Source organism: Acanthaster planci, linkage group LG15 (genome assembly GCF_054643075.1).
Source record: "Acanthaster planci isolate LZ-2023a linkage group LG15, COTS_SCS, whole genome shotgun sequence".
NCBI classification, from domain to species: Eukaryota; Metazoa; Echinodermata; class Asteroidea; order Valvatida; family Acanthasteridae; genus Acanthaster; species Acanthaster planci.
This window is the reverse complement of record NC_141791.1, coordinates 13,844,837-13,867,737: the sequence shown is the minus strand read 5'-3', so window position 1 is coordinate 13,867,737 and position 22,901 is coordinate 13,844,837. Positions and strand designations below refer to the sequence as shown.

The 22,901-nt window shown below is 41.3% G+C and overlaps 3 protein-coding genes across 6 annotated transcripts in view; 1 reads left to right on the top strand and 2 right to left on the bottom strand.

Annotated features, from left to right (window-relative positions):
* LOC110978877 (protein CMSS1-like) overlaps positions 1–22,901 on the bottom strand; it is a 53,606-nt gene that overhangs the window by 14,668 nt on the left and 16,037 nt on the right. Inside the window, exon 1 of one of the 2 annotated variants that reach the window (XM_087146916.1) lies at positions 2,246–2,389. The exons of the other annotated variant lie outside the window; for it this stretch is intronic. Coding sequence (XP_087003042.1) covers positions 2,246–2,372 — 127 coding nt within the window. The 5' untranslated portion in view covers positions 2,373–2,389. Of the gene's footprint in view, positions 1–2,245; positions 2,390–22,901 lie in introns of those variants that run through there. 2 annotated transcript variants of the gene reach the window in all.
* notum (notum, palmitoleoyl-protein carboxylesterase) lies at positions 720–22,377 on the top strand. Of its 2 annotated transcripts, XM_022234212.2 has the most exons (15): positions 720–1,525; positions 10,650–10,940; positions 11,410–11,462; positions 11,763–11,858; positions 12,229–12,289; positions 12,909–12,967; positions 13,529–13,631; positions 14,095–14,286; positions 14,681–14,781; positions 15,382–15,520; positions 15,847–15,894; positions 16,112–16,191; positions 17,872–18,057; positions 18,422–18,634; positions 19,662–22,377. In XM_022234212.2, the coding sequence occupies exons 2-15, from the start codon at positions 10,654–10,656 to the stop codon at positions 19,814–19,816; spliced, it is 1,773 nt and encodes a 590-aa protein (XP_022089904.1). In that variant the 5' UTR covers positions 720–1,525; positions 10,650–10,653; the 3' UTR covers positions 19,817–22,377. The 2 variants fall into 2 exon arrangements, with proteins under 2 accessions (XP_022089904.1, XP_022089905.1); XM_022234213.2 differs by lacking the exon at positions 17,872–18,057 and having other exon boundaries at positions 723–1,525.
* cpox (coproporphyrinogen oxidase) overlaps positions 21,561–22,901 on the bottom strand; it is a 16,245-nt gene continuing 14,904 nt past the window's right edge. The window contains exons 14-15 of one of the 2 annotated variants that reach the window (XM_022234221.2): positions 22,767–22,892; positions 21,561–21,938 (exon numbers count right to left, since the gene is read on the bottom strand). In XM_022234221.2, coding sequence (XP_022089913.2) covers positions 22,806–22,892 — 87 coding nt within the window. In that variant the 3' untranslated portion in view covers positions 21,561–21,938; positions 22,767–22,805. Of the gene's footprint in view, positions 22,893–22,901 lie in introns of both variants that reach the window. The other variant, XM_022234220.2, reaches the window with a different exon arrangement.

The window sequence follows — 22,901 nt, the reverse complement described above, 5'->3', positions numbered from 1 at the left end:
AACAGCGATTGTTCATTAGTTCCTCTTAATGCAATTTGTGGGTGTACAAATGTACTTAATATTTTTTATGATGGGTTATCTCAAGAAACAGCCGCCGGATTACCTTTGAATAGACCTATACTTCCAATGCTACGACACTGCGAACATTAATCGTCTGACTTCGACATGACCTTAAAAGTTGCACATCTGAATGCTTCAAAAACATTCTTTGCTACTAATGGAAATCAATACAGAAAAAAAGACTTAACAGCAACCGCACTCTAACATATCTGATATCTGAGGACATCTCAGTATCTGAATACTGAGGAGATCGATTATTGATTCATTGGTACCGTTTAATCTGTTTTCGCACGAAAGGCGCCTTGAGTATGCCATGCAGAATATCAAGAGAAGAACAAAAATTAAAGAGAGGCGGTAACTCCATAAAGTTGCTGAATGAAATGTGAAACACAATCCTGGATGTTTTTCCCCGGAAGAAATCAGCGCATTACCATCGGCATGCGTATTATTTAGCGGTGTTCTAACTCCCGCCGCCCCGCGACTAGGGCGCGTTGCACCCACACCGCGTTGTCGGTGCCTCTGAACTCAAATCGGCTTTAATGTTTGGGGCCAATCACCCCCTCGCTGTTAATAGCATCATCGTCATAAATATGCAACAAGTCCACAACGCGCACCGCACTCACTCCCAGGACTTTTTTCTCCCCTGTGTTTTTAAGAGGAGCTGTGTTTCCCTCTGATCTCGCCGCAGTTTACATTGCAGCCCGTGGTGCGGCCACCAATACACCCACCCCGCAGACAAAAGCCTCAACGGATCGGCCCCATGCCATGTAAGCTAGGGCTCTTGCTGCATGCACTGGGCCTCACGTCAAAGTTGTCACAATCCCGCTTCCTCCTTTGATCTGATGGCTGGCGCTTTCCCGTTCACATCACACGTGACTTCCAACAATCAGCTCGAACACTTTGTCGTCAGTGATCTTTCATGAGACATACACAGCGAACTTTCCCTTGACGAGGATGGTCAGCTGAACGTGTAACCGGAAAAATCACCGCATTTTCTCACGCTAGTAGAGAAAAAAGTTTCCGAAGACAGCAAGACTCGAACAAAACTCAACGCCAAACTTCTGCTCATTATTCGGCATCCGACCATCAAACAGTCGGTCACTCATCTCAAGAAAACTGCATCTGTTCCACTTTCGGCGTCGCCTTTTCACCCATCAGTCCACCTTCAATCTACCTCAAACTCCTCTCTATATACTTGAAGGCCTGCACCTTTTTACGACCTCATTGAATAAGCTGTCCACAGATAAGGAATCGGCATCACTGGGCATAAACGTTAAATTTCTCAGAAAAGAGGAACTTCGCTGGCTGAAGCAAGTTTGTGAAAAAATAACATCACCGGTTGATCATCGGCGGCTACGCACGGTGGTTGGTCTGCGAGGCGTGGGGTTTGATCAACTTTGCTCCTTGAGTTTTCCCATCAATCGACCCGGCTGGTATTGACATCGCATACACACATCAACCTCCGGTAAGTATTGACACGCCGGCTGTAGAGACCACTCCAGATCGATCTCTGAGATTTGACAAAGGGCCGTTTTACCGCTCATTAACAGAGTAAATGTATGGGCAAATATGATGATGGTTGTATAGTGGTAGGCGCGAACTTTACTTTACAAAAGTCCTTGTATTCGGTATCACAGGACTAGGAGAAATCCTTACGTGTCCGAATTACTTGGCTGTGACCTGAACTTACACAAGGGGCTATGGTAGTGGCCGAAGCCAGTTCCCATAGGGTTGTGTGTAATTACAAGCCATAGCCAAGTAATTCGGACGCGGCCTAAGCAATACCACTACGAGGTACATGTTGTTCACAGCGAATGTCGATTTGTACTGTCAATTTTATGATAGAACAGATAAAAATATGAGTGCAACCATTGCCTATATTCAAAGTTGAAACGTGAACTTCGCCGCGTGTTGAATATAGAACAAAGATTATCTTAAATGTCAGGTTGAGGGACTGTTATGTCCTTTTTTTCATTTCCCGATCACTTACAATCCTCGCAAAATTATGCAAAATATGAAAGATAATCTTGGTCCAGGACATCCTAGAATTTTACTGATCTCTTCAGAAAAGTTGATCTTTCAGAATTAAGGATCGTGAAGACTGGACTGTAGCCTACATAGAAATTCGTGTCGGGCTTATCTTAGATGTCTTAGGCCACAGTATTTTACCCAACCGTAAACGTACAAAGACTTACGCCAACTTGTAAACACTTCGTAGAGATTGCAAGCACAGGTACTCTATCAAGGCACCCAGGTTGACGAGGAGGTCGTCGGTTATTACGTGCACGGTGCACCGTCCTGCGTAATCCCATTAGACGCCATAACTGCGGTGGCACCACACTCACACTCTTAAGCTTGACGCGCGCGTGCATTTGGTAAATCACGACACCCTGTTGGTCGAAAAGGCATGTAACGCGCGCGTACCACCTGTCCCTGAGCGTTGCACCACCGCAGTCATGGCTTCTATTTCTGGTGGTCGAATTACATTATAGAGACAAGTTGACGCAGTGACAACCCCCTTAACCATCTCACCTCAGCCCGAGTTCGAATCCCATCTCGTCACTGGGCAATCGTTCGGGTTTACCGCGCCCACATTACTCGGTTATGACCTCCAATTACATCTGTCAGTTTTAGGTAGTAGTTTCCAAGCCTATGCAGAGTCCCCCCATATCCAATCAAAGTGATTTGTGGACCCTCGTTATCGCACTGTCCAGTGATACCCTTCGGTCATTTCAGTAGTTTTTTTGGCAACGTTTGCTATGACACCGTTTAGGAACGTTCTCTTTTGACAAGCCAGTGTGCCTGTGCGAAGAATCTGTGGTTTAACCCTAACAGTCCCAAGTCTTCCAATTTCAATACGATTTTACCTACACCCTAGGGGGTTAAGCTCAACGTTTCAAACGCCGTAGTCTGGCCGTCTTCAAAAGGAACTAACCACATCACTTAGGAACATACAATGTACTTCCAAAAGGCATTTTTCCAACTTGGGGTCACCGCAAACCTTACCAGATAACTGCTGAATCAAGCAAAGCTTCAGATCTGATTAATTTCCACTAATCAGGGTAACCTTTGCTTGGGTATTCAAATAATCCTCGTTTTGACAACTATTGCTGTCTAACATCTTTACGATGAACTTGATTCGGTAAGGTTGCTCCCTTGCCTGCTCAGTCTCTGCCACTTTGTCGTTTTACATTTTAGAGCGAGTCTCCTTTAGGTCAGGCCCTCTTGTTTTTTTTTTACGTACATGTACGTCACGCCATCACTTAAACATTTTTAAGTTCAGTCACAGTACAGAAAACAGGAATAGTAAGTTGGTAATCCAAAACAAAGAACCGGACATTGTCGTAGCAGCTGAAAAATCTGTCGCCGGTGGGCCTAAAGGTATATATCAATAGAACAATGGGCTTCTTCTCGTCTTTATGCAATCGGAAAGAGCAAGACCAATGACTGTATCCACTAAGTGCCCGATGTTCCCGTGCTTGTTTTCTCTGTCTGCCAACAAAGCACAGCCCACAAGTCACGACAAAAGGACCATTTACATCTGGTCCTTTATTCTTCCACACTGGCTTGAACGTAGCTGTTTTCACGGTCGAGAGATCAAAGGCGAGCCCGCCATTGTGTCGGCAGATCAAAGCCTTCACGACTCGTGCCGTAAGACCATTGACAGTCAAGTCAATGCCATGCGTGTGTGTATCTAACGCGCAGCGTGGCGCCACTAGAGTACACACACTGCGCACAGTTTTAAAGGAATTCTCGGGCCAGGATGGCACAGAAAGCAGTTTAGATTTTGCATCGGGAATGCCTGGCTAAAGGATTTTGTAAAACAAGTGAATTGGACCATAGCATATTTGATAGAAACGGAATAAAACGGGCTTCCTATGAAGACCTCCTTGTGTGTAAAATGAAGGAACCAAGATATTTTCCCGTGCATGACAGGGAAGAGATATTTTGCGCGTTTATAATCCAGACACATGCATACTGTTTACGCCATAAAACTCCGAGGCTTTTTACTGCTATGTCTGTGCATTTGTTAAGAAAAAGGAATCATTTCAGAACAAAATATCAAGTTTGACGAATCAAAAACAAAACAGACTTTGAAATGCTTCTATATGCTTTGGAGTCCATAGTGGAGCGCAATGGCCTTGTAGTTAAGAGTTGGCGGGGTAAAGCTGCAGGTTGTGGGTTCGAATCCAGCCGGGGGTCGTGGTGCGTGGGCCCTCCTTGGGCAAGGCACTATGTCACTCATTGCCTCACTCGATCCAGGAGTACATGTATTTGGGTACCCTGTGTGAGGGCAGAGATGGTTATTGTGATTGATCTAGCCACTTTGCAACGAAATGGCAGCATCCAGTTGTATACTCACAAGGGAGCTGAGATGGTATTTGGAATGTCCCATGGGCCTAATGAGCTGGGGCAATAATAATGGAAAGCACTTTGATCTTAGTTCAAAGCGCTTTACAACAACCTATAATTTTCATTATTATTTCGTCTCTCTGAGAAAAAAAAAGCCTATTCCCTAAACGCCAATACATCGACCGATTCTTGCTATCCGGCCAAGATGAAACGACCTAATCTTTAGCAAAGAACACTAAAAACAATTCAGGGGTGGGTAAATACATTCCGCATTATGTGACATCATTGCCAAATTCATTAATCGACAGTCCCCGCTAAACTTAGTCTGAGTTGTTCCGCAACTATTCTGGGTTATACCAAGCGCGCCCAAGCTCAATGAGAGACGTGCTACCCATCTTTCATAGAAATCAAAGCGATGTCGGAATCATATTGAGTAGAGAAAAGCTTCACTCGGTAAAAAATAAATAAATAAATTTTAAAAACCAAGAAAGAACAAAAGACCGGAACTAGTACAAGGCAAGAATCACAACACTACAGGACGGCGTCGGACAGTCTCTCAGCAAGGCGTGACGGGGAACAGCCGCGTCAGTACGACGAGACGAAGGGAGGGGAGGCGAAAACACGGATTAAACTTGGTACAAAGATTTTCTGAAGGTTGTCCATTTCAAAGATACAATCGCTTTTGGGGTTCAATTTTACCTGGTTTACAACAAACACAAAACGACGCAAATAAACTCGACAAGACAACTTGGATTTCTGTATTAATATAAACGTTTAGAGAACAACGTTGTGCTTTTAAAAAACGAATTTACGGTGTAAATGTACCTTGACAAAATGGCATTGGATGCATGTACATTGCCTAAAGACGTTTGAGTGATCAGTCAGAAAATTTCCACGTGTAGCGTTGTTCCGGAAAGGGTTACCCCTTCTTGTCATCTTATGCACAGATCACTCCTTAAGAAGACACGTGAGAGGAAACTTCCAGAGTTAGCATTTGTGACTGCGATTTTTCCCGAGTTTCACATTTTGTAAGACCTTTGTCACGAGAGCTTTTTTACGTGCAAATTACAAGCCGAAGCAGCACATGGAATGATCCCATGTCATCATGCCCAGATCCAAACCTCGGAAATGCGTAAGTTTATGAATATATCCGTAATCTTAAAAATGAATAAAAGAGTTTGAAGAGAATTAATCTGCGCCAAGAGAAAAAAAAATCGGTGCCGCAACATCCATCATCGCGAGAGACAAATGACCGCGCGAAGGCACTCGCGTGTATGCCCGGCGGACATGAGGGAACACGCCGCGATAAAAAAAAAAAAGAGGTGCGCCGCGGTTCATTAAGGTGCAAACAAACCCTACGTGTGGTCCAAGTCGGAAAACAAGATTCGCACAATGTGATCAGAAAAGGGGGCAGAAAAACCGCCTCGGATTTTGTTGGGCTTCGTAGGAGCCGCTGAAATCAACACTTTTTGCCCGACTTAAAGATGTTTTGTCGGTTAAGACCTTACATTGGATTGAGACTTAGCAGGGAAAAATAATTACCCATCTTCTGTGCCAGCAAATAACAAGTCTTGTCTGCAGTGTTTGGGTTATGAGCTTACAGTCAATTGTGCGGCTTCCATGTTAGAGAAGACAGCTTTCCTCTTCCAAGACTTCGGGGCAGAGTCGACAAGAAACAAAAAGAAAGTCTTGGAGATGAAAGAAACACCGGGCCGGGTGTGGATGTACAAAGGTGTTTACCAGCTGGGGCGGCAGCCCTTTTGGACTGATTTCGGGCCCAGGGGTGGGAAAATATTTGGTTGAATTTTTGTCTTTCAAGGTTTCAGAGAGAGAAGTTGGCTCATTTTGAGGATAATTGCTGGCAGACACAAGAGGCTTTTTGTAAGCTCTTAAAAGTCTGGCATATTTGTGAGGATTCCACCTCTCTTGGGATTTCGTCAAAACTAAACCGAAGATTTACAATGCGGGAAACATCTTGAGTATGTTTTTTTGTTTTTCACTCACACAACGAGTGAACTTACCTGACGGGGACAAGGTTACAGGAATATCTGCATGAATAGATTGTCAGATGGTTATAAAAAGGCGATTTAACGATTTGTTACAGCAGTCCGCCCGTCCATGAATGTTTCATTATGACTGCTATAGACTGAGTATTGTTATTTTCAATGCATCTCCAACGACAATGTGGCCCAACTCGTTGGACCTTTGTGAAACAACAGCCTTCTCCAACATTTAAAGGTCTCAAAAAGGTAATTGAAATCGTTAATCAAAAAGCACAGAACCTAAAATCGATGAAACCGGATTCAGCTGCATCTTCCGCGACTGACGGGGTCAAATAATTGAAATCCGTAACCAAAATCCGACGTACATGTACATGTACTGTGTAGGTGAAACTGGGCCATGATTCAAACTGCGTCTCTAAGGAAAAAGAAAGAAAAAGAAAGAAGTGAACGTTTTGTTATGAGGTAGATTCGGGGGCGTTCAACGACAGCTGTAAGATGGTGGCACATTATCAGCGTATCTGTTACCGATTCCCCCAGGCATTGGCACATGGGAGATGAAAAGAACGAATAAAAGCCGACCTGGAAGGGGGAGAGGACGACCAGGGGGCAAGAGGGGTCACCAGCGAGGGGGGAATTAGCGGGCTGCGGTCGGTGCGGCCATGTGTCGCTTTCGCTGTCAACAAATGAAAAAAAAAAGAATTGAGGAATTTGAACCTGTGGCCAAGACCTGGATTTATGTTTAGAGAAGCGCTGGCTGAAAAATTTCCTCCAAGGAGGACCTTGGCAATTTTCGGTCACCGTGGAAATGTTGTACCATGACTTATATTTTTTCAGCTGGGGTTTCGATGGACATGCACTGGATTTCAAACATCAGGTCCAAGTCAAGGGTCACACGATTATTATCAAGGAATCTACTTCTCAGTCATATCGTCCCGACCAAGTGTTATTACAGCCCATCGCCCCTTTGAACTTCGGAATTTTCCGCTCTGGCCCGTCAGTGTTTGTTGCTATACCACATCAGGCAATCAGCCGGCGACATCCCGAAATCTACGCAAACAAACTGACCGATGACACCCCCCCCCTTCAGATCACCAGAAGAAAACAAGAGTGCACAGAGAGGGGGAGATCAGAAGATTGGCCTGAGAAGGTCGGACGCTGTTTGAAGTTTTCCTCAGGCCTCTCCGAAATCTTGACAAAAATATTTATTTTACACTGCCCGTCACTGATATGAACGACAAACGACTTAGGAGTTAAGAAGGGTGAAAACAAACCGTCTTCGCGAACCCCGCGAAGCCGAAAACCTCTAAGAAGAGTGCTACGAACTCTGTACGATTGGACCGGGTTACTGTGGTTTCCTGACACCTCAAAGCAAACACAAAAACAAGACGAAAGCCCATCAAATTCATAAAACAGCGTGAGCTGAGTGCAGTACAACTTTGTATTTATTATGGAAGGCTAACAATTACACTTCAATTATTTTGAAGGTTCGTGGTTCATATATTACAGTGTTGGGCTCAGGTGTTTGTAATCGTAATTGTGAGGTTTCGACCGTATCCAACGGGATCAGGGCACTTGAGTCCATGGACAGGATACAATACTACAACACTTGTGCCTCATCAATGATAGCACCGACTGCGTATGGTCCCATCCCCCAGGACGTGAGCATATAAATGTACATGTACTTCACACTTCCGCCTACAAAATTCGTCTATTTTGGAAAGTATTCAACGATCACAGAAACAGCGTTTTACAGCTATGGATCAGCTCATCGACAAAAGTCCCCAATTCGACCGGTATTATTCCTTGATGTATATAGTTTACAGTTTCAAGTAATCGCTGTAAAATGCCGGTAAACGGGCAAGGTTTGACAAACGACAATAATTGGTGTAACATTACTTGACCTGTTGGTTAAATCACAGAGCAAGGACAGAGAATGGGGTTAAATCTGACACCTTTGCGGAAATGTCTATAAGCATCCTCAGGCTCAGCACTGCATGTTGTATATAAGCCTAAATGCACATAGACTTGGTGCCCAAAGAAACACAGACAGGGACGAAGGAAGAAATTTGGTGCTTTAGAGGAGGAAGGAAAACAATGGCACGACCTTCCAGAGAAAGCCGCCCAAATCAGGTGTAAGGACTGAAAACCAATCCACATCCACCAGGATGGGATTCGAGCCCGAGTCACTGATATGGAAAACGAGGAAAGTAACATTAACACTGCACTTCCGGAGAATAATGGAATAGTCCGCTGCTCATCACTGACATTTTTCCCATATAAATCGTCCAATGATTTGGAGTGTCAAATCTATTGACAGTATCCATTCAGATAAGACTTGAAGGTTTTCATGGAGAAAGAACTATATGAGTTAAACGATTGCGGTTAAACCTGATATGAAGACAGAGTTCACTGTTCGAAACGTTGAGTTATTCCCCAGTTCTTCTCAGAACCACACATACTCAATATCCATTCAGTTGTGTGGACTGATTGAGAGGAAGGGTTTAGTTAATAAAAAAAATTCAGGGGCGGATTCAGGAATATTTCCGGGGGAGGAGTCAGACCGGAATTTTTTTTAAATGCCTCAATTTTTGCGGAGTATAGCCACCTATTTATAACAGTTACCTTGTACACACAAGAATATTATTTCCCCCGTTTTATTTTTTTGGGGGGGATAAGAGGGGGTTGACCCCACAACCCTCAGATCCGCAATTGATAATAAAAGTCACCCAAACAGTTCTAGAATACCGACAGAATAAAGGACAAAACAAAGCTCAGTCAGTAAAACAGGTCATACCTCAATTTGATTCCATGTACAGATTAGCAAGCAAGTGTGGAATTTTGATTGAATTGGAAGTAACCGACGACTCAAATCATGTAACGAATGAAAACCTTAACAAATCTGTCAAGAAAACACAAATGTGATAAATATAATAGGCTAAGTAGAGCAATGACAGAGGTAAAAGACTACGATTTGATAAGCCCGTCAAATTTTTAAAAAGCCATCTTGTGGGGTTGGACATGTTTCTGACCTCGATGAGAAAAAAAATTAAAACAAAAGTAAAATCAAATACGAACCCACTTCAAAGGAAATTAAATAATACCACTTTGTGGAAAGGCTTCTGCCAGGCCTTGGTTATTAAAACTTCAAGGCGAACACATTTTTTATACTTTGACCAAAACCAGGTCCGCGTGGAATCACCGGCTTGTTAAGGGAGACATCACACGGCTTTCTCCTGGGACCGTAAGCAGCGGAGCTGAGAGATCAAAGGCGCCGGTAGTATTCACGGTCGGCCGGCCGGAGACTCGCGGCACGCGCTGCGCTTTTCCTCCATTCTTCTGAAGGAACGCGGCACAAGCGATCCGGTATCTTGTTTCAGATTACGATGAAATATGATTTCGCTGGAGCAGCGCTCGGTCTGTGTGTTTTCATAGTGAGTTAAGGGTTTTGTGTTTTGTTTAGGAAGGCCTTGAACCCAACCAGACCCTCTGAGGCATTTGCGACATCGACAGCAAGTTGGGCCTTCAGAGAAAGAATTCTGCGCTATGAGAAAGAAAGCTTCTGAGCGCTCAACAGATGCGGGGGGGATTTATATTGCGTTGTTGTTGCATAGTCATCACAAATTTCCATTGATGTGTTCTGAGCAGTGCTCCTACCACTCAAAATCCTGCTCAGTCTTACAAGCCTCGTCCTTGACATAAAAGTTGACAAAAATAACGTTCCCGTCTCGCACGCTAACTTTCATGTCTCTAAAGTGGTACCACCAAGTTATAATTCTCCAACTCCTTTCCATTCGTCACCTTTTTTCTTGACTTTCCTCCAAACTCCTTTCAACCTCTGTGCTGACAATCATTGCATTCTGATCTTTTCCCGCCACATCTTACATTTCACTTTTCTGCCAGCCATCCCCTACTCATTTCCGCCCTTCTCTTACACTGGCTTCTGCGCAGCGTTATGCACTGGACATCACAATCCCATCTATCCAAATATCTATACTGAATCTTATAAAAATGTTTCCAGATTTTCACCTGTCGCAAATACATCGACACATTTTGACACTTGAGGAGCCAGTAAAAACCCATTATGGACACAGTAATGCGGCTAAGAGGCCATCTCATGTTACCAGGAATGTGCAAGTTCAAATCCTGCCAAAGCAACCAGGCAGGGTGTTCTCCATTGACTTCTGAGAAGCATCAAACTGGCAAATCTACATTCCTTTTTTTCTCCTCCTGCAGCACAATGATGTTCTCAAGACACTTCATCCTCATTCTGCTCCTCAACCTCATCTTCGTTACCTCAGCCAGACAGGTGGACCTACCAGCCGAAGAGACGGGCACCCCGGACGGCTCCAACGAGTACGTGTTGGATCTCAACAAGCTGGACGGGGACCCAGACAACCTGATGGCCCAGATCAAGCACCTGGCCTCGGCGCTTCACACCTGCGGCTTCAGTGGCGACATGCAGCAGATGAGGCTGGTTGAGCTGGCCAATCGCTCTGTCACGTGCAATGATGGGTCGCCGGCAGGGTAAGCCAAACGGAGTCCAGCTTCAGGGGTGCTGCAGTTTGTTGGGGAGATCCGACTTACAATCGCAGCCAACAGTGTAGTAGTTAAGAGCCCTTCATAAGACCATCATTACACTATCATAAGACCATCACAAGACCATCATTAGGCCATCATAAGGCCATCATAGGACCAACACAAGACCTCCAGTCAGAATTCAAGTCACAAGGCTATTCAAAATGAACTGCTACAAAAGCATTCCTTTGACAAAGGAATTATCGTTGACTGGTCCTGTGACCGGTCTTCTGATGTCTAAAATACAACACACTCAGAGAGTCCCAAGGTTCCCATCCTGACACTGAATTGATACTTATATCCCTTGGTATCTTTCTCTACTTATTAACTAGAAGGTTAACAAAATGGTGCAGATAACGCAATATTTGCAAGATGCAAAGTCATCAAAACACCAATTCAAATGTTTCTTTCTCTTCAGATACTATTTCAGGCAATCTCAGGGAAGCAGAAAGTGGCTGATATTTCTTGAGGGTAAGAAGATCATTTCCAATGTTGAGGGTCAGTTTAAGGATGTTTCAATCATACAACTGCATTTGTATTGCTCACCCCTGCTTAACCTCAAATTTAAACGTGGCCAACTGCACCATCAAGAAAAAAATTAGCCTATTTATTAAATTAACCAGGTAATTAAACAAATTGATACCTTTTAACATCGAGCATCAGAAGCAACAAGTAAAATGATGACATTCCCGACATGAACCCAAACCAGATTCAAAAACTCCGGAGCAAGACATTTGAGTTTTGATAACCTGCTTTTTGATTCGGTGGCAGGAGGCTGGCATTGTTTCGATCGAGACAGCTGTCACAACAGATGGTTGTCATCCAGCAGGCTCATGAGCTCCAGAACGTGGCTCCAAACAAAAACAGGTACTGGTATTGGAAAATCTGCTGATTGACAGACCAATTAGCCTACAGTATTTGCAGTATTATCAATCAACTATACAGCAACAAATGGGTTTATTTGAAGCGGTATCTTCAATTTAGCGAGGTCTTTGGCAATGTATAAATTAATCAATCTCTGACCAGGTAATCGATAACTTACACATAACATTGATTACAGCTGTCCATCCTCTTCCAGAAACTCACTGGATCGAAACAAGGATTTTCCAATAAGATTTCACCAGAACCTGCTCATTATTTCTCAAAACTTTGACAAATCAGGTAAATTAATGAATAGATTGGTATGATATAATTATATAATAATACAGTAACCAAAATTTTTCCCATTCTTTCATAGGAACTGGAATCCTGTCTCCGGATCCAGAGGAAAATCCTGTCTTCTGGAAGTCCAATGTCGTGTAAGTTTCCAACTCCCAGCCAGAGAGATTTACTGCACTCGTTACTGTTGTGAATGGAATTGACCTTTTGGGGGTCAGAGGTCAACCACACTGCCTGGCGGCTGGCACAAACGTTCTTCTGATGGCCTCGACAAGAATGTGTATATTTATATCTTCATACAGAAACTACTGGTATTTCAACTTTGGCGATGGGATCAAATTTTTATGAGGTTGAGTTGGATCATGGCTTCCTCCATGGTTGGAGCTTCCTCATGTGGGACTCATAATAATAAACATTGACAGAGCACCTGCAGACAAGTCAGGTCGTTTCCAGGAACGAAACACATGTTCAAAAAGGGCCACTGATGGCAAAGAGGGAAACCAGTTTTGTAGAAAGCATAAACACACTAAGTTCCCCCATTTCTAAAACTTTTGGTAAAGGTCCTAATGAATTTTGATGCTTTTAAAATACTTCAACAAACGAATTTTTTTTCTTTCTTCGCTAGTACAGCCGCCCACATCACTATGAAACTGCACGCCATTCCATCAGGCATCCTTACTTAGCTTTTGGTAAAGGTTTGACAGAAAAAATTAACTTTATGAAAATTAATTGTTAACTTCTTGTTATGTTGTCTCACAGGTATGTCCCTTATTGCTCGAGTGATGTGTGGAGTGGGACTGCATCAGCTTCAGAAACAGGTACGCGAAGTTGTAACAAAGCCATCATAAGCAATCACTAGCCAATTGAAAGCCAGTTTGTTGATCATAATCTAATCACAATTCAATAGCAAGTCATCACGATCCAATTACTTACCAATCACTATTCCATCAGAAGCCAAGCACAAGCAAAATCAAAGGCCAATCACAAACCATCACAAGCCTAACATAAGCCATCATAGGCTAAATCCATAACCTTGTGAATGACCTGCAACCAAGTTGAGGACCCAACTAGAGTGACTTTCTGTTGAAAACAACTATCATTTTAACAGCATAGCCTGCACTAACTCCAGAGACAATCAGAAATACTCCATGATCTTAAATGTCTGCAAATCAGAATTAATCTTGTCAAACTGAACTTGAGCAATTCAAAAGCAATCGAGGCTTTGCACGGCTGCCATCTTGCAGGCCAGTGCTTTTGTTCCACAGGCTATACAGAAAAGTTTCCCTGTGGAACAAAAGAACCACCCTGGAAGACGGCTACCATGCAAAACATCTATTAAAGATGAGCAAGATTGGACTCAAAATCTATATATCTTCCAGGTGGTTATGCCTTTATGGGAAGTCTCATACTGAACGAAGTGTTTCGAGAACTCCTTGGTGTTGGGTTGATGGATGCTAGACAGGTTGTCTTTGCTGGAAGCAGGTTTGTGGTGATTGAAATGAACAATGATGCTTGATGATATATTTTTGAGCTTGTATTATATCAATTAAACAAATTAATATCCAATATCAATATTTAGAACATGAATCCATAATTTAAAGATAGTAGGTACAAAAATGGTAACAATTAACAGACATTATTAGAACCAGTTGTGCAACTCAAAGTCATTTGGGAAAAAACATTTCTTTTATAGGAAAACATCATTTCTTGGCCAATTTTTCCCACTTTTGTGACAAGAGGCTTAAATCCGACCTGAGCCAAAGTGGATTGCTATTTTGTGCCCACTCAGTTCTGAGGGTTCCACAGAAATATGAATCTAAACTCTTACAACCAGCACCAAGGTGGAACACCCGTTACAGTCGCGTCAACGTATCATTCAAGCTTTCTCAATACAGGGCAATTAAGACTTGTTCATTGTTACAACATATTCAATTTTTTAAAAAAGTGCTGGTGGTACGGGAGTTCTTCTCAACCTGGACCGAATGGCAGCCTTGTTAGCTGAGGCAGGGAGTACCGCCCAAATCCTCGGCCTCATTGACTCTGGGTGGTTCTTGGATCAAGAGCACCAGACACCAGGAGCAGAATGCAACGATGCCTTGTACTGTGATCCAGCACTGGCTTTGCAGCTAGGAACAGAGTAAGCGGAAATAAGACTTTAGTTCAGATCTATGATCTTTTTTTACTCAGTGAGGATATCATATCATAAAGTTATAATTTCAAGACACTATTTAATACAAAAATGTAAAGTTTTAAAAGCTTGAGCGCAGGTCATATATTAACTTTTGGATGAAACAGTGACAAGAATTCAGAGTTTCAAGTGACAGAAGGTTTTATCTCTGAACAGCACTTTCTGGAAAGCGAGTTAAAAATATACAATTTCTTTTTTAAAACTGACTCTACCAATGTGAAACAGTTTTATGGTGTGTTTATGTACATTACCTGTTGAGTATGTGGACATCACCATAAAACTCGATGTTAAGAAATTATTTTCAGTTTCTTGAAAATTAAATGAAGAATATCAATTTTGGCAGGTTGTGGAGGAGTGTGGCTCCCACAAGTTGCACTGACATGTACGGTGAAGAGCAAATGTGGAAATGTTTTTTTGGCTTCCGGATCCATGAAACATTACAAAGTAAGTCAGCACTTAAGTCTTATAAATTGGTGAGGGAAAAAGGCCCAGCTGTGGATTTGATTCAGGCTCTAATATTGATCAAACTCAAATTTTACAAGGCTACAAGAGAAGGCCATACAGCCATAGAAAAACATGTACTCATAAAGCAAAACTGTCACAACATTTTGGCTACCATGCTGCTACAGCTTTGTAAAACACTTATTTCTCAGCTAAGGGTAGATCTTGATGCAATTTTTGTAATAGTGGCATTCCACTACATCATGAAGTTGACAAGTTTAGAGCACACTTAAGTCCAAAGATTAGGGTTTGTGACTGAAATGTTGGCAGTGAATAGGTTCACACCCAAGTAGAGATCGAGTTACTTGTGGTTCCAAGGGCTAGATATCAGCCTACAATTGCCTCTTTCAAATAAGGACTACAAAATAACCATCTATGGGATAAACAACAGATTACACTAACCTTGAATCTGATGAACAGGACAATAACTGTGAAACAAAGCACTACACCAATTACATTATTGCTTCTAGGCACTCCACCCAATTTGATTAGTCCAGGCAGTGCACAGGTGTAACCATACTTTTCTTTCTGATTGGCCTTCAGCCCCAGTTTTCATCTTCCAGTGGTTGTATGATGAAGCTCAGTTAACAGTGGGTATGTCGGAGCCTCCCATTCAGATTGAACACTGGAACTTCATGCAGAAGACGGGCAGAGACATGAGAGCATCGCTTCGTAATGCATCGTAATTACCTCTTCTGCTACTTCCTTTCTGAACAGAAATCCACTGACATGAGAAGTTAAAATGTCAGGCTTTCATTTTCAAAATCTATGGTGGAACAGATCAACAACTAATTCAAAATCACTGACCTTGCAGTAGTAAATGGGTCAGATGTTGCAAAGCTACATTTTGAGTTAATGGCTTTATCAAATCAACAAACAAAACAAAGAGGAACATTTTAAATTGGAATAACCTAGAGCAGAGTTGACAAACACCATGTGATAGACTCTAGACCAACGGGAATTACTTATCTAAAATATAATCATGAATTCTACTTGTTTGTTTTTCAGTGCAGTTTTTGCTCCAGCCTGCTATGCTCACATGGTCCTTACAAAAAGGTGGGTCAATTCCATCACGAAACTTTTCAATACAAGTTGCCCAACACCAGACCTTTTAAGCAATGATCAATCAAGTGACGGTTTCAAGTAACAGAAAACCAAAAAGGAAAGTTGGATGACAGAAATGGAAGGCGTATGTGTAATCATATATAATAGTTCGCCATCACTTTTTTATTAAGTGTGACCACAGCAACTCCCATGATTTTCCTCTTCACAGTGACTGGACTAATATCCAAGTAAGGAACGTGGGCCTCCACAAAGCCCTCAAATGCTGGCTCAAGAGAAACGAACCAGAACGTAAGTCAGTCGACAGGCCCCTCCAGAAAACTAGGGACCAACACCTCAGCAAACAGAGTCACAGAAGACAGTTGCATTTATTGTGCGGGGTGGCAAGAGGCTAGTCTTAACACAAAGGCTTTTCTAAATTCAACCATATTATGAAACAATCTGAAAGCTCTATGAATGATAATCTCTCATAAATTTAGTTGGATTTGATGTACTGCTTACATACAGAGCATTAATCGTGAATTAAAAAATGAAACTGACAAAAATGTCTGCTAATGGACAAATGTTTCCAATGATTTTTGACACTGATCTAAAAGTTTTGGGTGGATATACAACACCTGGGATCCAGCAACTTTGGTCACTGCACTTGATATAGTCGAGATTTCTCTTGAGAAACTTACATGTTATCGACAGTAACTTTGTTCTGTAGTTGAATTTTCAAAAGTAGTCTCTTGTAGTTGCAATGAGTGGCATGTGTACTTGACCAAAGTTTATTTGAAAGGCAAATGTTACAGCAAAAAAAGGTGGAAAGTCCAGCTGCTGATTTTGCTGTGTCTTGTTTTGTGCCGAGTGTTTTGTTTTAAATGCATGTTTGCTGCAGTTGTCCTTGTAGTTCTAACACAATAGAGGTTTTTCACATGATGTAGCATGGCGGACAGTCACTTCAAGAAGTATACCATGTCCGTGGAGGTGCGTGCACTTTCAAATGTGTGCATTTCTACTGACAATTTCATGTACGCCAGAATGTTGAGAGACTTCAAAGGTGAACACGTTTCCACGCACACCCGTGTTGAACACTGACTGCCAAAAATCATGACTGAAAGTCCTCTGTACTGCTCTCTGAAAGTCAGCTAACACAAACCAACACATTCTGAAAGGGGTAAACCATTCTTCCCTTCATATAATGGATGCAGTCAAACCTCATTAATAAGAGGTTCTTTAGACTTTGCAGATGACCTTATTACGACAGGAACCTTGTAGTACCAAGGATGAAAAAAAAAATTGGGACCTAATAATTTCATTGCATGTAGAATGTTGTATGAACAGCACTCTTATTAATGAGGTTAAACAAAAGGGAGCAAAACCAAGACCTTGTCATGCTACCAATGACAAATGTCACGAAATCTGTGACAATGCAGGTCCCGTGAATCGGGAGGCTAAAATGAATCATCCTATACCTGCAACAAAGATTGGCCATTTCTTGTGATTACGATGGGGGTTTTTGCAAAAGACACCACAAAGTTATCACAAATACAAAGAATAGAAAACCTACAAAGGTGAAGAGAATGATGAAGTATGGTAAATTTGTACCCTGTAAGTTTTCCCGTCCACTGTGTGCTAATAAACTAACAAACAGAAAGCCACCCCAGTATGTATTAACAAAAAAATCCACAAAAGCAAAATACTGACATGAAATAGCTACATGGTAGAAAATACGGTATGCGAAACAGCTTCCAAGCATGGTTTAGACAAGTACAAATGTAACAGCCAGACTGCTTTTTAGTGATTACTAAAATACACCAGCCACAGCCATCTCCTCCCAAAAATGCCAGAGCCATTAGAATTTCCATTTCATGCTTCAAACCAAAAAAAAAGGGAAAAAAAATAAACAGCCTCAGACAAGGTAAAGAGAGACGCTGAAAGAGTCACAGGCATGTTCTGAACTAGTCTCCGTGGTGATATCTCACGCAGTGCCTGATTTGACAAGGGAAGAGTGGGGCCCCCTCTTTAGCTCCTCACGAGAAACGATAAACCCTGAGGAGTTTGGGAGCGGGTGGCTGGTGACAACCGCATCACCTCCGACAACTGTAGGGGATGATGAAGACGATGATGAGGATAGTGGAGGAGGTGGCTGGTGGGCATGGAAACGAAGTGCAGGTTTGTTGTTGTCATGGCAATGAGAATCTGCAAGAAACCAGTCTGATTGCGCTGATCGTGCAGATTTTCAAAACAAAAGCTGAGCATGAATCATACAGAGCTTTTTGACAACAACCTGTCATAAAAATTGTCACTTTGTCTAAATTCTGAAATTGAGTGTGTTTGGCTTCCTATTAGTTATGTATTGTATTTTACTCCATAGCCTAGATGCACGTCTTAATTAAGTTGCACTTACATATATCAACATGAAATGTAGCCGATTTAGAACAACCTTTCAAAATAACATGTTTTCTGGATCCCTACTTTTTGAAAGGTTTGTGATGTTGTGAAGAAAATGCCTGACTCACAATTATCTTTTAAACAGCCACCACGGAAAGAAGAGTAAAAAAGAACAAGAGACGAAATAGCCGCAGGAACAGCCCAGCGTTGGACAGAGAGATGCAGGGTGATGACCCATGGGCTGCAGCCAAGCGATCCACCACTCGCACCAAGAAAAAGTGCCAACAACGACTGCTGGACCATGCAACGTGTCCTCACTGTAACCCACACTGCCCTAAGATGACCAACCCATTCACAGGTAGACAAAGGCCAGAGGATTCATAGCCCTCTCAGAATTAAGGCTGGACTTAGAGGTTCATACTGGCATAACCTACAAAGGAGCCGTGTCAAAATGGAATTTTGTTAAACAGAGAGGTCATATCAGAATCGCATCAAGGTCATATCAAGATCAAACCAGGAGAATACATGTAATTGTCAAAATCAAACTGAGGTCATGTCAGAATTATAACAAGAGTAAAACCATTGCAAGGAGGTCATAGTGGAATAAAATCAAGGAGGCCATGTCAGAATCAAACCAGAAGATCACACAAGGAAGTCAAAATCAAACCAAGGTCAAACCAAGGTCATCAGAATCAAACAAAGGTCATGTAAGAATCAACCAAGGTAGTCAAACCAATTGCATGGTCATATCAGAATCAAACCAAGGAGAGGTCATGTAAAAATCTACCAAAGTGGTCAAACCAATTGCACGGTCACATCAGAATCAAACTAAGGTCAAACCAAGAAGGCCATACAGTGTTTTATAATAAAACCGAAAAGATTAAACCAGGGAAGCCATGTCAGAATAAAGCCAAGAAGGTCAAACCAGGAAAGTCATATCAGAATCAAACCACCCATTCAAAATGTCCTGTGGTGATTGTGCTGGGATCAAACCAAGGTCAACACAAGAAGTTCAAATCAAATGAAACCAAGGAAGCATCTCAAACTCAAATTAGAAGGTCAAACCAGGGAAATTATGTCAAAATCAAATCCAAATGGTCAAACCAAATATGTCATATCGGAATCAAAGAAGGTCAAAAAATGAAGTCATGTCAAACTCAAACCAAGAAGGCGAAACTTAGGAAATAATGTCAGAATCAAACCAAGGTCAAACGAAGCAGGTCACATCAAGATCTTGAATGGGAGGCTGGTTTGTGAAAACTTAACTATGACCTTATGCATGACTTCAGAAAGTAAGAAGTGGAACTTTAATTGTTAAGCCTGAAGTTTTCAACTTGCATTCTTTTGTTTCTTCACATTCATTTCTTTGGCCATTCCCTTTCCAGGGGAGGACATGGAGTTTCTCTCGTTCATGCGCCTGTTTGGTCTCGATCTCAGCGTACTGGCTGAGCAGATGGGCTTAGACGAGAGGGCACTGTCGATGGTGGAACCAGCTGTAGCTATGAAAATACTGGCAGAAAGAGCACGTACCCGTGACTAGGAGAAAGCCATCACTTTAACATGGACAACTCCTTAGCTTAGTAACAATTACTTTTAACTTTAAAGCTGCAAAATTCTGGTGGACCAAACTTATCTCAGACTCTTTATATAAACCTGTGAAATGTACCAAGAACCACTCCTCTGTGAAAATCATGTACAAATCATATTCACCAGCCCTGGCAAGCAAGACACGCACAGTAGACAGGATATCAATAGGCAAAGATGAGAACACAAAATCAAATGAACAAAGGGTGGAAATTCATATTTTTAAATGAACCAAGACATTAAATATCAATATAATATTAATGCTGCAGTTTAGTCAGTTATCTACTGAGCAACTAGCAACACACATATAGCATAAGTTGTATTTACATCCCGAGATATTTCTCAATAAAAGGTAGTCTACAGGAACATGTATTAATGGGGTAAAAATTTATTTCTGTTCATCATCATTTCTACCTAAAATGAATGTTCACAAAACTTGAAACTGGTCACAATTTCAGGATTCAGGATTTCTGGTCACAAGTTAAAACTTGCGACTTGTGACTGGCACTATGAGCCAGTGTTTCAGCCATATTCTAAACAGCCAAGGTCCTTTGGGAACAAAGCGCACGCCAGTCAGCGTAGGGCTGCACTTATGGGCCAGAATATCGCGCACGTGCAAAGCTGTTCCCGAACAGCCTCACATTGGGTATGCGTTGTTGGAATACCAAACTGGGTCATTAATTGAACCAGGTAATATTTATCTGTGTCAGTCGGTAGGTCATCCTGTAGTCAATTATCAACATAAATTACATGATTAATTGACTTTGAGAGTTTGATATTTGAGGAGAGCAGCAAAGTAACCAAGTTTCAACCGCATCAGAATCTTTTTCTTTTTACTAATTTATGAGTAAAAAAGACAGCATGGGTTCAAGCTGTGGTTGAGCTTTTTAGAGAAATATTACAATGGAAAGCCTCAGTATAAATTAAAATTTAGTAAAGGTAAGTAAATAAAAATAGGACTGTTTAATCGCTTTTAATAATTACTATTTTGAAGTTGAATTTATAGTTCAATTTGTATATAAATATTTTTATTTTAGTGTTGTGAATTTTTTTTTGAGCAGAATGTTGTGGAGCATTCTTACCCATTTTTATTTGTGGGCCAATTTTGAATTTCTGACCTTTTAAACAATGACCTTGATGAATGGTAAATCAGGCAAAGCTTCAACAAATAATGAGTTGAAGGAAACAGGAAATAGAAATATTTTTTATAAATTTTACAAAAACCCTTGAAATTGCATCTTTGGGTTTCAATTAACCTTATTTCAAATTTTTGTTTTGCAATTTTATCCAACATTTTGATGCTTTCTTGGTTTTATGCTGATGCATATTTGCATATTCATGAGCAGAACTATGATGTCATCCAAGGCACTGAATCTCAGTGTTGCACTGATCTGTGCACAGAAAATTTCTAGCTTTTTCTAACCACTGCTATGGCATATTTTATTTTCTTTCACAATTTATTGCTATGTGAGTATATGGCAATAATTCAGCAAAAATCCTTTTCACAGAAATGTTCCCGGATAGCAAATTTGGGATTCACAATTTTGACATGAAAACATGCAACCTGAACCATGTCTTCCTGGATTTACATCAAAGCAATTTTTAATGTTTGAAAAAGTGCACCGTTCAGTTCATGTAACTCAAAATAGATGTCAAACAGTCTTCATACATGGAAGAAGAATGCAGAAATACACAAAAAGTGATTCTAAGAAAAATTTATTTCCTTGTTCCTTTAAAGATAGAATTATGGTATTTTTAATCTGAGGCACATTTTATTTTAATAAAATTGGGCCACTCATAATTTAATAATTTTTCTTAATTACTTCTACATTCGGTCACAAGTACATATAATCACCTTGTGCTTTTGAAAATGGAACAAAAATGTAACACTGTATTCCATACAAAGTTTGTGAGAAATCAATTATTAAGCAGACCTAGTGCTTGAAAACTAGCAGTGCAAGCTGTTTATTACAGTTACAAAATGTCAAAAAAATATCCCTACAATATCAAACACATTTGTCAAATATTGACAAAATGCTCTCGCAGAAAACCTCTTCTCAAGGATCCCGTTGCCTAATCTGCAGTTATGCAAAAGAAAAAAAAATACCTTAACCGCAGAATTTCTTCACTAGGTCAGAGTAAGGTCGCGTCCAAATTACTTAGCCGGGGCTTAAAAATTACTCACAACTCTACGGGAAGTGGCTGGAGCCACAACCACAGACTTGTATGTGATTTCAAGCCACAGCCAATGCCCACACGGCCTTGTTTGTACAAACTGAGGATATTTCGAACAGGGCAATGAGTAACGGAGGGTTGCACCCCAGGTCATTGCAAAGTAAAAGATGGGCGAAATCTCCCTCTGGCCAATTACTGGGCCAGGCCAAATTCACTGCCATGTACTACCATCAACAGGAGTGGGTAGATGACTTTAATATTTAAAGTCCTATGTAATGTTTGCACGTATTTTGTATCACATTTGTATTACAGTGAATAAAAAAAATTGTACAGGCTGGTATATTTACATGGTACATGGTACTTGCTTTTGGAGTCTACCTTTAGGGACTTGAAAGAAGTCTGAAATTGCTCTTAACCCTCTCCCCCCTAAAAATGTGATTGTATTTTACTGATTTTTTTTAGTTGAATTATTTTATTTCCACTTGATTGAGGATTTTGCACTATTTCACACATAAAATACAAAACCAACTTCAAGATGAGTGGAAATGACGCCTCAATGGGAGACCTCATTCAATCCAAAATAAATCAAAAAGCAAATAACTTTGGAAGTATATCAAGATGGAGCTTCGAAGAAATTCAACTATAAAGCCAGTTCTACTTAAAATGTATCCTTGGAATAGAGTTGTTAAAAAGTCTCCCAAACCTAAGGCCTAACTGATGCAAAAACTTACAAGAAATGAAGGGCCAACTTTCCCTACCGGAGTTCGCAATTACACCCATCCCCTCGGCGTCTTGAGAACCTTCATCAGTTCATCTTCCTTGGATCCCTCCTCAGGAGAGTGTTTGTACTTCCATTTCTATGCAGG